This window comes from Triticum aestivum, chromosome 4D (assembly GCF_018294505.1).
Source record: "Triticum aestivum cultivar Chinese Spring chromosome 4D, IWGSC CS RefSeq v2.1, whole genome shotgun sequence".
NCBI lineage: Eukaryota > Viridiplantae > Streptophyta > Magnoliopsida > Poales > Poaceae > Triticum > Triticum aestivum.
Window position 1 is genome coordinate 45,383,497 of NC_057805.1, and position 15,068 is coordinate 45,398,564.

The 15,068-nt window shown below is 45.6% G+C and overlaps 1 protein-coding gene across 1 annotated transcript; it reads right to left on the minus strand.

Moving 5' to 3' along the window:
• Nucleotides 1–5,288: 5,288 nt before the first annotated feature.
• LOC123096078 (probable E3 ubiquitin-protein ligase ARI1) lies at nt 5,289–9,601 on the minus strand. The gene is made up of 5 exons (XM_044517676.1): nt 9,377–9,601; nt 8,746–8,778; nt 8,325–8,628; nt 6,254–6,737; nt 5,289–6,167 (listed from the first exon to the last, which is right to left on the minus strand). Exons 1-5 carry the CDS (start codon nt 9,509–9,511, stop codon nt 5,519–5,521), a joined length of 1,605 nt encoding a protein of 534 aa, XP_044373611.1. The 5' UTR covers nt 9,512–9,601; the 3' UTR covers nt 5,289–5,518.
• Between the last annotated feature and the right edge of the window lie 5,467 nt (nt 9,602–15,068).

Genomic DNA, 15,068 nt, shown 5'->3' on the forward strand with positions numbered 1-15,068 from the left:
GCAACAATAAGTAGATGATTAGATCCTCGTTTCTCCTACTTTAGTATGCATGTAATTGCTTACTTTGGTGTGTGCAAATGCTATGTGTGTAGTCACTTGTGTAATTGTATGCTTAATTTGGATATGCAATGCTGTCTTTTTAAGTATATATGTTGATGCTCTGTAGACAGAGCGTAGATGGTGTGCGGACAAAGAAAATCACATCGCACACGGGCTAAACAATGAAACTCGTCGGTGATGTTTTCATCAATCACTCACAATTTATACCAGCAATCGTTTGCTCACAACACACACGGCTTGTTAGTAGTAATCGTCTGTGTTCTTATCGGTCTTCGCACACGTTTCTGATTACAGACCTGTTTGCCTCGTATCACACACATCTTGTTCATTTGAACCGTTTCTGTTCTCATGTCTCAACGCAAACAATTCATCCGAGTGAACCGCATGCCGTATATCACACACACCTTTGATCTTGCTGACCATTTCTTTTGTGTTGCCTAATCACAAATAGTTCATCCGAGTGAACCGTATGATGTACATCGCACACACCTTCATCTGTCTGCCCGTTTCTTTTGTTCCTCCTCATCGCAAACAGTTGATTGAATTGAACCATATGCCCTGCATCGCACACGCAACTAAAATCTGAACCGTGTTTGATGCATCCTCCATCGCAAACGTTTTGCACCTTTTTTATGGTTATTTACACCATCGTTTGCAGTTATGGCATTGCACACAGTTTCGTCGAAGGGTCTCTGATCGTAGTGTCGCGTTAGCAGCATCCTGCAGTAGTGAGAGGCTGTATGCTCAAGGACTACCTTCTATGTAGTAGTACATGAACACCAATTCCATTCAAGAGGGTACCATTCTGGTAGAAACTGACCATGTTTCTTCATAATATGAGTATTAGATGAAACAACATTAGTGTAGACATGCCTAGAATCTATATCTATCCATCTCATCGACGGTAAGAAAGCAACAGAAGGATATGCAACTGATTTCTTCCTTTTAGATACTAAATTGTATTTTCCTTTGCGCTAATCTATCCCGCGAGTTATTGTACATGCACCCCCATTTTATGCTGAAGAAAAAAATATGTGAATGGTTTTGTAGGAGTTCAGAGTACTATGAGCATTTCTAAAAATTCACACCATATCCACTGCTGGAGCGGGCATTCACCTCAATGCAGGGCACATATGGTCGGTAACAATCTTCTCCTGTTTAATTAGCCTTTGCTGCTCCATTTTAAATCTCCTCCTGCTTGAAAGTGTTTTGTTCCTTTCTTTATTCTTGCTGCTTCATGGCCTGGTTGTGTTTGGCCCCTTCGAGGTGCTGACTGGTGTGCCGCCCGGTCAGAGCCAACATGAAGAATAGGAAGTAGAGAGGGAGGTGGGGGACTTCTGTATAGATGATTAGGGGGTCATGGATTTGTGTAGCTAGCTACCATGGCTAATCTTATGTCTGCTGCACATATTTATTTTTATGGTTTGCTTCCTGGTGTTTTGATTTGAGATTTCTTGCCTACTTTTGGCAGTACCTCTATCAAAACTAGGAAGACATTTTTTAGCAATGTTGTGCTTCTTGTGCCATGCTTGTGGATATACTCTTTTGGGTTGCAAATTTTTATTTGTTTCCATTCTAGGTTCACTCATCTCTTTAGAATTCTATCAACAGGTCTTTCGGACAACACCTAGAGAAGCAAGATCTTCAGACAGAGCTATCCAATACACTACCCATATGAAAAAGAAGAACAATATATATATGTTCTCTTAGGCTACTGTTAGGACTTGCTTTTGGTATATCATGTTACATTTCCTATGACATCCTCAAAGTGATGTAATTAACCAAACCATCACTGTTATTAGGTCTTAGTCCCCCTATATCTTTCTTTGGGAAATTCAAATGATGGAATCAGTGGTCTATATTTCCTTCAGTATGTGGAATATATTTTGTATAACCAGTAGTGGACTGGGTGGGTGCTGCCAACGTGCTTTTCTAATCATGTAACAACCTGAATCGAATATGAATCGTGTTCTACCAAGTTGGATATAACAGTCACTGCATTGTAAATAAGTTATTGTGTGATGCCATTCTTTTTTGCTTTTGGTATGATGTTTTAAACGTGCGCACTTTTCCCTTCCATTATGTCAACCTATCAAAGTCGAAACCTGACCTACCGTGTCAGGTTGTGTATGTGACCGCACCCGGCAGGGGTGCGGGGTGCGGCAAACCTCACTTTCCATCTAGTTTTCATATAGTCAGATGGTACTTATATGGTGTAAAGTACTTCTACGTTTACTTGTAGCTCGCCAAATTTTTTTAAAGAAACAATTAAGGCATTGTTGCTTCAAGTTTCTTTTCCTTAGTATATGTCTAGATTTTCAATGTACTTTTGTTACTCATTAAAAGTCTGTTCAAAATCTCAAAATGAAAAGACAAGATAGGTGTTAAAAACATTTCATTCATGTCCTCACAGACTTTGATAAAGACCAAATTTTGCATTAACTGCAAATATGTTCTGCACATCGGATTCTCAACAAATTTTGATACACCTCAGCTTTTTTTTGTTGCAACGCACAAGCTCTTTTTTTAATTTGGCTTGAATCCTTCCTTTGGACGAAAACCCTCTTCTCAAGTAATTCACACCTTCTTAGTTTGTAGCATTTCATATATGAATCTTTGTTCATACTTTAATATTGTTTACTAGAAAAATCATTTGATTAGTAAATTACTTTTCAGATTTCTAAGCATTATGTTGCACCCATTGCAACGCATGGGCATATGTGCTAGTTACTAATAATGTATATTCCTACGTAATTCTAGACCTACAAAGAATTTACAAACGTTTTGCTTAACCTTCCAAACTAATTCTCTCTTCCTCACTGAATTCAACTGGGATGGGCCCCTTCATCCCTCTATTACACTAGTATTAATGTACGTGCAATGCACGTTTATATTAGGTAGGATATTAGTTGCACGTTATATTAGGTAAGATATATCTGTTGCACGTTTCTTGCAAAAAAAATCTGTTGCACATTGGTATTTGGTAAGGTATCAAATACTTTTTCGCGGGAATGGCAGGATATTAATTACATGGCAGATTTCAAGGGATAGCGTTGAGTCAAAACGTGTTTATAACAAATGGCAGTGGTGGGTAATTAGAGCATTAAACGTGTTTGGTGCTCAACATTGGAGCGATTTGAACCGCTAGATAACATGATTTGACGGTCGAGATGGTTTGGATCTGCCCATTTGGGTCTTTTTATATTGGTATAGATATATAAAATATTTAAGTAAGCTTTTGTAAATGTAGCATTACTCCTTAATTTGGCATTTGTGGTGCATTATGATAACCATTCTCTAGCCAGTTTTGCTTGTTTAACTACCTTTTTTGGTAGTACTAAATTCACTAACCCAAACCTAGCCTAAAACAAAGTAAGCCACTTACTGTACAGGCGGATTAGTTCAGGGGACCCGAATCTTCAATCTAAGAGTTCCATTAACATCCATCCATCCAATTTCATCCGTCTTTTCCAGTATCAATTTCAACAACAGATAATGATGAATTCTATCTTAAGCTAATTAGAAAGTTTTATTATTATCATGCCCATCTGCGCTCTCTCGAGGCTTCTCTATAGGCGAGACATAGGGGCGCCCCATCAGGGTTCGCGGTGGATGAGTGAGCAAAAGTGTTCGCTTGTTTTCCGAAATCACTAGTTGAGGAATACTCGTTGCAAAGATCACTTTAATTCCTCAGGTTGCGACAAGTGGCGCACATGTGCGCCATTTGTCGCAACCTAGGAGTTTTTTCTTTTTTCGTAGATCCGTTTATTCAAAACGTTTTATCTCTCAAACCGTGCGTCCAAATCTCAAACCGCTTTCACCGTTGGATTCGATCTTCAAAACGTTTTATCTCTCAAACCGTGCGTCCAAATCTCAAACCGCTTTCACCGTTGGATTCGATCTTCAAAACTAGATCCATGTTGATAGGTTTTGATGAACTTTTTTTTCATGAAAAAAACCGGATGAAAAAACCGAATCGGGAGCACGGGTTTTTTCCCTTTCCGAAAGAGGCACGCCCGTGCCTCTCACGAAATCACAACCGTGCCTCTCGCGGAAGGAAAAAAGAAGAAGAGAAAACAGGTTTTTTTCCCGTTTCCGAGGAGGCACGGCCGTGACTCTCGCGAAAGCACAACCGTGCCTCTCGCGGAAGCAAAATCGTGACTCTCACGAAAGAAAAAAAAACGCGTTTTCTATCCGTTTCCAAGAGGCACGGCCGTGACTCTCACGAAAGCACAACCGTGTCTCTCGCGGAAGCAAAACCGTGACTCTCGCGAAAGGAAAAAAAACAGAAAACGCGTTTTTTTCGTTCCCGAGATGCACGGCCGTGACTTTCGCAAAAGCACAACCGTGCCTCTCGCGGAAGCAAAACCGTGACTCTCGTGAAAGGGAAAAAAACAGAAAACCTGTTTCTTTTTTGTTTCCAAGAGGCACGACCGTGACTCTCGCGAAAGCAAAACCGTGCCTCTCGCGAAAGAAAAACCGTGACTCTCGCGAAAGGAAAAAATGTGTTTTTCGCGCAAAAAAGTTTTTTTTGAAAAAAATTGGTCGAAAAGCTAAGGAAGATCGGTGGAAAACCAAAACCTCGAAAAAACCCCAGAAAAAAGCGTTTAAATAGCCGAAAACGCGTGCGGAAAAAAAATCAAAGGAAGCGATCAGAGCGCGACACGTGGCGAATGGCTGAGAGCGCGCCAAGTGGCGCTGATCGTTGCGAGGCTCCCGAGGGAGCGCTCGTTAACTAGTGGCTCCCCTCGTTTCCGCCTCCCTCGGAACAACTGTGCGCTCGGGAAACCTTCATTAGTGTTCTTTACTACCTCTCTCTCAGTTTACAGGGCGTGCGGGTACCCCTAGGTCGTCAATTTGACCAACCTAATACAAATCATATATATTATAAAATATATACCAACATAAACTTCGGAGTTTTTACTTTTAAAAGGTATAATCTTTGTGTTATATAGTTTATATTAGGGTGGTAAAATTGACAACCTAGATATACGCGTAGGACTTGTAAACTGAAACGGAGGTAACATAAAACTACAATTCAATGTCAACAATCAAAGGCTTAATTTGGCATTCCGGTGCATCATGATAACCATTTTCTCGCCAGTTCTGCTTGTTTATCCTTTCTTATCTATAGTATACTAAATTCAGTAACCCAAAGTTAGGAACAAAGTAAGCCACTTACTATGGAGATAGATTAGCTCAGGGGCCCCGAATCTTCAATCTAAGAGTTCCACTAACATCCATCCATTTTCATCCGTCTTTTCCAGTACCAATTTCAACAACAGATAATGATGAATTCTATCTTAAGCTAATTATACAGGGAGTTTTATTATCGCGCGCTGGCCTAACTAATTTGCTGTTGCCGATGGAGCTCCGTAGGAAGGTAACCAGCAGCTGTGCATAGAGTAGGGAGGCGCGGTGGATGCAGGCCAAGATAGGCTTCCTGCGCTCATCCCTCTCACGGCGCCGGCAGATCCTTGGCCTTGTCGGGTCCATCGGGGCGATAGGGGGCGATGGTCATGGGCTCGAGGAGCAGCGGCAGCAGCTCGTCCTGGATGCACTTGTACATCTCCCTGCAGTGCGTGTCGACGATCTTGGCGAGGTTGGAGGTCTCCTGCATGGCCCGGAGGACCTCCTCCTCGGCCAGGACGGGCTTGGCCTCGGCGGCGAGCACCTTGGACAGCTTCTCGGCGTTCTCCTCCAGCTGCCACTGCTGGTCCTCGAACAGGACCTTGGCGATGGGCAGGTTGGCCTTCTCCGACGGGTAGGTGCGCACCTCGTCGCCGAACATGTAGTAGGCGAAGGCGTAGGAGCGGGCCAGCACCAGGCGCGACGCCAGCAGGGCCCGGTGCGCGCGGGCCATCCAGCTGGCCTCCCGGATGAGCGGCCGGATGGCGGTGGCCGACTCCAGCAGCACGGCTCTCTTCTGGATGGCCGGCCACAGCTCCGTCTGCTCCACCTTGCGCGAGTTGATGTGCACGTTGAACCGGTCGCAGTAGTGCGTGTAGCGCAGCATCTGCCGCCTGATGCTGTCGTAGTTGGCGTGCCCGGCCTCGTCGTAGCGGTTGCAGTTGTGCAGCGAATCCAGCCGCCCGCCGCAGGCATAACTGTATGTAGTCACCATAGACATCAGCAACCTCACTCGCCTACCGATGCTCAAGGTGGAAGAGAAGAAGAGACTGTCGGTACGTACCAGAGGTGCTGGCCGCATGGGCAGCTGACATGGTTGCAACCGCCATTCTTCTCGATGGGCCGGAGGCACTTGGGGCAGCTCTTGGTGTTGACGGCGATCCACTTGAGGTTCTCGGACTCGCCGCGGAACTTGGCGTCCCACTTGTCCCACATGGGGCATGGGCACGGTGAGTGCGCCGGCGCTGCGCAGTTGAAGCAGAAGCTCACGCCGCAGGGGCACTCCACCTCGCAATACCGCTCGCTGGCGTCCACCACGCGGATTGCGCGCCCGCAGTGCGGGGCACTGGGGCACCACTTCACCGACGCGTTGTTGTCCAGGTACGAGTCGAGGACCAGGTTGTCGAAGCGCTTGGCGGCATCAGGGTACTTGCGGCCAAGGAGCCGCCGCACGGTGCCGTCATCACAGATGGCCGGGCACTTCACTTGCATGCAGTGGATGTGCTTCTTGCCGTTGCCTAGGGACGCGAAGAAATGCTCCGTCCAACCTGAACAGAAGAGATTCAACAAGTGCCACGGTAAGCAAATGTACCAGGTTAGAAAGCTCATGCGTGACAATATTTACATTAACGCACAGTATTAAGGCAATGGCTTGTTCATGAAACATAATTTGTGCTGTTCAGTGTCATGATGGTGCAAAGCCCCAAATTTCAGTGGAAAATGAAGAAGAAAAATTAGCCCCATGATGGTACAACGGGGCTTGTGGTGCTGCAAGACTTTAAATAAATCTGAAAAAACTGAATATGTTTCAAACATACCGTAAATTTAAAACAGAAGCCGACTCTGGATCATAGCTAGTTCAAATTTATGCATTTTGTTTCTCGAGTTTGTGGGACAAAATCTGAATTGGATTTCCAATGCTCTGTTCTTTCTATGGGCGTCTCTACATCCTCAGTTTTAGAGGGGTTTAAAGAATTTCTCAAAACTTCTATTAGTGATGACTGTGGTGGTGGGGTGCTCATAGAAAAACAAGCTTACACCGGTTGGCTCCCACCGCTCTGATTGGATGAGTGGAGCACGCACCCCTTATTCCAGAGATCACAGCTCCAGTGCTGCCAAATTGAGCGAGCACTCCCGCACTGCCGAACAGGTCGATGGCTTTTAGTCGCACGAACAGGTCGATGGACAGGTTACGGTGAGGCACAACCGAGCCCCAGCCGCGAGCAACCGCCCTCTGGAAACCACCAAACTTGGGCCAAAAGGCCTGAAAGTGGAAGCGCAACTTACGGCAAAACAAAACATTCGTGGAAAGCATGATTGGGCAGTGATCAGGCAAGGAGGAGGACATCGCCTGGAGAAGGCAATTAGGATGGCTAGCATCCCAATTCGCAGATGAGAACCATCAATCGGTCTTCACTAACTAACAATGCAGCGCTCGTTGCTCCACGTGTATCGACGACCTAGGAGGGGCGCCTCTTTCAGCTCAAGGTCATTTAGGAGGCACCGAAAGCGGCCCATCATCCGCTGGTGGAGCAAATCATTGCTCTTCTCAGAGGCCTCCGCAATTAAGTTGAAATCACCGGCGACGGCCCATAGGCCTAGGGATGCCGCCCTAACATGCCGCAACTAATCGAGAAAGGGCGCCTTGAGTTGGTCGTTAGTTGGTCTGTAGACCGCAGTGAAGGACCGAGGCAGGTTGCCGGTCCACGGAGAGATTGATCGTGACATCAAAAGTGTCAATCCGAGAGCTAGAAACCTGAACGCAGCTCAACCGTCAAGCAACAATGATACCACCCGCCGAGCCAACGGCCGGGAGCGCGACAAAACCATCGAAACGCGATCCCAGAATTCCGGTGATGGTGAACTGATTCACCGTAGCGAGGTCGGACTCAATTAAGCACACTACAGCCGCAAATGATGCTAAATCCTACCAAATGTAGGCTCCAATTAAGTTCTATTTCCTCTATACTTTTCATGACAATCGAAATACCAATCCAAGTTTTCTTTCCTCTATAATTTTCATGACAACAAAATCACAAGTGATGCTAAATCCTACCAAATGTAGGTTCCAATTAGCAAAGTAACTGCACGAAAACATTTGCTTGGGGGCAACAGAAACAGGGGCGGGTACTCACAGTCGTTGCAGAAGCAATGCCCACAGTCCATGGTGGAGACATCGGACGGCCGGGAGACGTCCTCAAAGCAGACGTTGCACGTGACAGTTCGGGGCCTCTTGTGAGGCGGCACCCTTGCACGAGCCGCCGTGCTACTGTCCTCCGGCGGCACCACAATTCCTGCCTCCCTGAACAATCCCTCGCGCCCCCTGCGCTCGAGGAAGTCGTGGATGCGGTCCATCTTCCACCGGTGGTGCATGAGAAGAGCGCGGGCGTTGTGCCGCTCTAAGTTCACCAAGTTCATGACCATGGACACATCTTGTTGCTGCAGGGTGGATAGGGAAGGAGAGTAGCAGTCAAACCAACAATGTCATGATGTGGGATTAGTTATGGGCTGGCTGTATGGTCTGAATTCTTAACCAATGCCGGCTGTTTAGTTCACCTGGGCAGCTGATAGGGACTTTCTCGTGATGGCCTGCAGCAATAAAAGTAAGAGTTAGTTAAATTGATTCAATCATCGGTATGTTTTATCAAAATGACAGTAGTAGTAAATCGGTAAATTGATTTTTCTCCCTTTTGGTAATGGCGAAAGAAGTTCTTTTTAATGCTCCTTTCGATGCAGTTCAGCAACAGAAAAAGGGCAGTCAATCAAAATCAACAAAATACTTACCATCTACTAGCAGTTTGTCTGAATACAAAACTGAACTGACGATTTTTTTTGCATCATGGAAGATTGTTTTATTTTGCAGCAACTGAATTGATTGACCAGTAATTCCTACACTAGTAAAATCCAGCTATGCGTCATCAAAACTGCAGCAAACCGAGCCACGCTGTCAGCTGCTTATACTGTTTTGTTCCAGAAATACTCCTAGCTAGATCGCATTGATTAGTTAGGGTTCTAAAACCGGCCGGCCGGCAGTAAATCGCACCGAACCCTCGCCGAGACGATTCGACGATCCGGCGCCGATTTCGGCGGCGGTGGCATCATCGCGGAACTAACGCGCGATTGGATTGGAGCTGGCGCGAGCGGATAAACGAGAGATTATCACGAGTCCCCTGCTCCGATCGCTTACCCAGTGGTCCGCGCGGTGCTCCGGCTGCGGCGCGGCGTCCTCGAACAGCCCGACGTCGTCCTCGTCCGCCTCCAGCCCGTCCTCCTCCTCGTCGTCCTCGTCGTAGTAGAGGTAGGACTCGTCGTCGCTGGCCATGGCGGGCGGGCGATCGGTGGCGGGCGGGGAAAGGCGAGGCGAGGCGGCGAAGTGAGCTGCCGAGGGTTTGTTAATTATTAGCCAGGGGGTGGGGTGGGGTGGGGTGGGAGGGCTGGGCTGTGGAGACTCGTTTGACTTGACTGCCACGAGGCCTGGCGCCACGCGCGCGTGCGCGATGGGTCGGTCGGTTGTTATTAAAGTCGGGCTCCGGTTCGAGCCGGACCGGCCTCCCTCTGCCGCCGGCCGGCTGCACCTGCGCCCGTCGATCGTCGGCGTCGGGACGCACGACGTGGTACGTAGTAGTACGTGCCGACGTGTGATTGCGTACGGTTGGGTTGTTCCGAAAGCGAAGCGCTGTCTGTCTGTCATGTGCTTTTCCGCGTCGTCGCGCACGAGGCTGCACGCCCGTTCAGCGTTCGGGGCGGGACCGCAAGCGAATTGCTTGGTGCTTTCGGGGAAACTGGGTAGTAGGCTGGTCGCCGTCGCTGGATCTGGCGGCAGGGGAAGCACGGAAACGGCAAATGCCCGGTCAGTTCCTTGTCTTTGCCTAGATCGTCCTGTCTCGGAACAGCGCGGATCAGGTTGCGTTGGCACTTTTTATCAATGATGATGATGAAAATGGGAGTCTTTTTTTGCCTTGTTTTCAGAAGAAAAAAGAAATGTGGATTGCTAAACTCTTATTTTGTTTTTCCGGGGGAGATATACGAGTGTTCAACTATGTTTAACTATAAGAAACCCTTGGATCTCACATTTACCGTAGCTTGCTTTAAGTTGTTTTAGTTATGTTGCTCATTGGAGTGACAACTAAGTGGGATTGCGAATTTCTTGTTTTTCTTTCAACCCATTTGTTGCCTTTGCCATTTTGCGTATGAGTTGCATTTTTACTCCCAAAATGAACCAAAGTGACATAAACTACCCCCAAAACGAGAAATTGTCAATTTTTTACCTCTAATTTAAATTTTTGTTCCACCTTTTGCCCCATTCGAACTTTTCCCCAGATGAGTTCTCACACAACCCACGTAGGCGATTTCATTTGGTCTTGAACGAGTCTTGTTTTTATCATGTCATAAAACCGGTTCAGGCCGTCCCGTGCTTGGCCCGGACCGCCTCGCACCGCACCGAGGCCTGGTCTGGCCCGCCCGTCCCGCACCGCACCCTGGCCTTGTCTAGCCTAGACCGCGTCGCGCTGCACCCTAGTCTATTTGCCCTCTCCTAGTTCTCAAATTGCCCCATCGCCTCTCTCTCTCTCTCTCTCTCTCTCTCTCTCTCTCTCCTACTCCACTGCCGCCGCCCCCGTCGTTCCTGCTCGACGATGTTGAGCTATGCCCGTGGAAGGGCGAGGAGGAGAGCAGGGACGATGACGTGTCCATGGTTGGCATGGAGATGGAGCTCTTTGTAAGTCAGATTCATTGTGGGTTTAGGGCTTGCGAAATTTGGTCGATGTGCTCCTCTTCAACCCTTGATTTTGCTTCAATTCTTGCAGGAAAACCCCCGACACTATAGTAGATCCATCTTTCTATGGCTCTATGCTCGAATCCGGAAAAAAGTGCATGCTCCATGGTCAAAGGGCGAAAAAGATGGTTGCTTTCGAAGAGAGTTTAACTTGGAGGAGATTTCTAGGCTTTGTTGTGCATGTTTTGTTGTGAAGAACTTGTAATCTTTAGCTCCATCGTGCATTTTCTGTGTTGTGTTGTGCTATGATCTGCTATAATTGAATGTGCCTTTAGTGTTGTACTGTGCTTACACTGCAGACGTCTAAGTCGTATTATAATTACACATTGAATGTTAATGGTGAAATCATATTGGATGCTTACACTGCATATGTATAAACTAAACAGTTCAGTTAAGTGGATTCTGCATGTCAAATTAACATTGAGTGAATGTGGAGGATCATGTTACCGATAGTGTGCCCTCTCATTGCTAGTTTTGTGTTTAACAGCAAGTGCATTATGACTGTCAATCCATTTTCTCGCCACTAAGCATGCAAATGAAACTGCTTATCAAATAAAAAATTCATTTAAATGCTTGTTGAATTTTGCTTCTTCAGTGCAGTAGTGTTGTGCAATAGTCAATAACTGAATTATGCTTGTCCCTGTTAAATTATTAACTGCTTTCTCTAACTGTGCTACATTGGTGGTGCCTTTTCTGCAAAGAGTTGCTGTCAATTTGAGCAGTTTCTGCTAGTACTGTGATTTTTTTTTTTGCATTTATTGTGTTGTGCTATGTTCTGCAATAACTGAACGTGTCTTAGTGTTGCAGTGTGCTTGGCAGATGTCTCGGTAGTTTAGAATTACACACCGAATGGCAATGGGGAAATCCTATCGGATGCTTACACTGCAATTTAGTATAAACTAGATGATAGCCCGCACGTTGTTGCGGGAATGTTTTGCAATATGTTCAATTAGAATTGGTTGTATGGCACATGAATATTTGGAATAATAATATGAGAACTATAACTAAAAATAAATATATTTGTGATGTATAAACATGCAAACATTTGTATAACGTAAATATCATAATAAAATGTAAATTCCCATGCATGTCTGCATGTTGAGGTGCCTTTTTATTATGCATGATTGCATGTTCTGGTGGACCTTTCTTCATGCATGTTGAATGATGAGGTGGCATATTTGCATGTTGATAGAAATCGCTAGTGAGGGCTAGCTATTTAGATATACAAGATTAAGCGGTTAAGTTAACTGAATTCTGCATGTCAAATTTGTTGGGGAACGTAGTAATTTCAAAAAAAATCCTACGCACACGCAGGATCATGGTGATGCATAGCAACAAGAGGGGAGAGAGTTGTCCACGTACCCTCGTAGACCGAAAGCGGAAGCGTTATGACAACGCGGTTGATGTAGTCGTACGTCTTCACGATCGACTGATCCTAGTACCGAACGTACGGCACCTCCGCGATCTGCACACGTTCAGCTCGGTGATGTCCCACGAACTCACGATCCAGCAGAGCTTCGAGGGAGAGCTTCGTCAGCACGACGGCGTGATGACAGTGATGATGAAGCTACCGGCGCAGGGCTTCGCCTAAGCACTACGACGATATGAACGAGGTGGATTATGGTGGAGGGGGGCACCGCACACGGCTAAGAGATCAATGATCAACTAGTGTGTCTATGGGGTGCCCCCCTCCCCCGTATATAAAGGAGTGGAGGAGGGGGAGGGCCGGCCCTCTACTATGGCGCGCCCTGGGGAGTCCTACTCCCACCGGGAGTAGGATTCCCCCCTTTCCAAGTAGTAGGAGTAGGAGAGAAGGAAGGGGAAGAGAGAAGAGAAGGAAGGAGGGGGCGCCGCCCCTCCCCCTAGTCCAATTCGGACTAGGCCTTGGGGGGGCGCGGCCTGCCCTAGGCAGCCCCTCTCTCTCTCCTAAAGCCCAATAAGGCCCATATACTCCCCGGCGAATTCACGTAACTCTCCGGTACTCCGATAAATACCCGAACCACTCAGAACCTTTCCGATGTCCGAATATAGCCTTCCAATATATCGATCTTTACGTCTTGAACATTTCGAGACTCCTCATCATGTCCCTGATCTCATCCGGGACTCCGAACAACCTTCAGTACATCAAAAACATAAACTCATAATACCGAACGTTAAGCGTATGGACCCTACGGGTTCGAGAACTATGTAGACATGATCGAGACTCATCTCCGGTTAATAACCAATAGCGGAACCTGGATGCTCATATTGGCTCCTACATATTCTACGAAGATCTTTATCGGTCAAACCGCATAACAACATACGTTGTTCCCTTTGTGATCGGTATGTTACTTGCCCGAGATTCGATCGTCGGTATCTCAATACCTAGTTCAATCTCGTTACCGGCAAGTCTCTTTACTCGTTCTATAATGCATCATCCCACAACTAACTCATTAGTTACATTGCTTGCAAGGCTTATTGTGATGTGCATTATCGAGAGGACCCAAAGATACCTCTCCGACAATCAAAGTGACAAATCCTAATCTTGATCTATGCCAACTCAACAAGTACCATCGAAGACACCTATAGAGCACCTTTATAATCACCCAGTTACGTTGTGGCGTTTGGTAGCACACAAAGTGTTCCTCCGGTATTCGGGAGTTGCATAATCTCATAGTCATAGGAACATGTATAAGTCATAAAGAAAGCAATAGCAATATACTAAACGATCAAATGCTAAGCTAACGGAATGGGTCAAGTCAATCACATCATTCTCTAATGATGTGATCCTGTTAATCAAATGACAACTCATGTCTATGGCTAGGAAACTTAACCATCTTTGATTCAACGAGCTAGTCAAGTAGAGGCATACTAGTGATACTTTGTTTGTCTATGTATCCACACATGTACTAAGTTTCCGGTTAATACAATTCTAGCATGAATAATAAACATTTATCAGGAAATAAGGAAATAAATAATAACTTTATTATTGCCTCTAGGGCATATTTCCTTCAGTCTCCCACTTGCACTAGATTCAATAATCTAGTTCACATCACCATATGATTTAACACCAATAGTTCACATCACCATGTGATTAACACTCATAGTTCACATCGCCATGTGACCAACACTCAAAGGGTTTACTAGAGTCAGTAATCTTAGTTCACATCGCCATGTGATTAACACCCAGAGAGTACTAAGGTGTGATCATGTTTTGCTTGTGAGAGAAGTTTAGTCAACGGGTCTATCAAATTCAGATCCGTATGTATTTTGCAATTTTCTATGTCTACAATGCTCTGCACGGAGCTACTTTAGCTAATTGCTCCCACTTTCAATATGTATCTGGATTGTGACTTGGAGTCATCCAGATTGGTGTTAAAGCTTGCATCGACGTAACTCTTTACGACAAACTCCTTATCACCTCCATAACCGAGAAATATTTCCTTAGTCCTCTAAGGATAATTTTTGACCGCTGTCCAGTGATCTACTCCTAGATCAAAATTGTACTTCCTTGCCAAACTCAGGGCAGGGTATACAATAGGTCTGGTACACAGCATGGCATACTTTATAGAATCTATGGCTGAGGCATAGGGAATGACTTTCATTCTCTTTCTATTTTCTGCCGTGGTCGGGCTTTGAGTCTGACTCAACTTCACACCTTGCAACACAGGCAAGAACTCTTTCTTTGACTGTTCCATTTTGAACTACTTCAAAAACTTATCAAGGTATGTACTCATTGAAAAAACTTATCAAGCGTCTTGATCTATCTCTATATATCTTGATGCTCAATATGTAAGCAGCTTCACTGAGGTCTTTCTTTGAAAAACTCCTTTCAAACACTCCTTTATGTTTTCCAGAAAATTCTACATCATTTCCGATTGACAATATGTCATTTACATATACTTATCAGAAAGGCTGTAGTGCTCCCACTCACCTTTTTGTAAATACAGACTTCTCCAAAGGTCTGTATAAAACCATATGCTTTGATCACACTATCAAAGTGTAAATTCCAACTCTGAGAGGCTTGCACCAGTCCATAAATGGTTTGCTGGAGCTTGCACACTTTGTTAGCACCTTTTGGATTGACAAAACCTTCTTGTTGTATCATATACAATTCTTCTTTAAG

Bases quoted from the DNA above. Each gene is read 5' to 3' on its own strand.
- LOC123096078 (XM_044517676.1), bottom strand. From the start codon at position 9,511: ATGGCCAGCGACGACGAGTCCTACCTCTACTACGACGAGGACGACGAG. The intron at 8,779-9,376 runs GTAAGCGATCGG...TTATTGCTGCAG, and splicing joins AGCACCGCGCGGACCACTGG to GCCATCACGAGAAAGTCCCT. The intron at 6,738-8,324 runs GTGAGTACCCGC...TCTTCTGTTCAG, and splicing joins GCATTGCTTCTGCAACGACT to GTTGGACGGAGCATTTCTTC.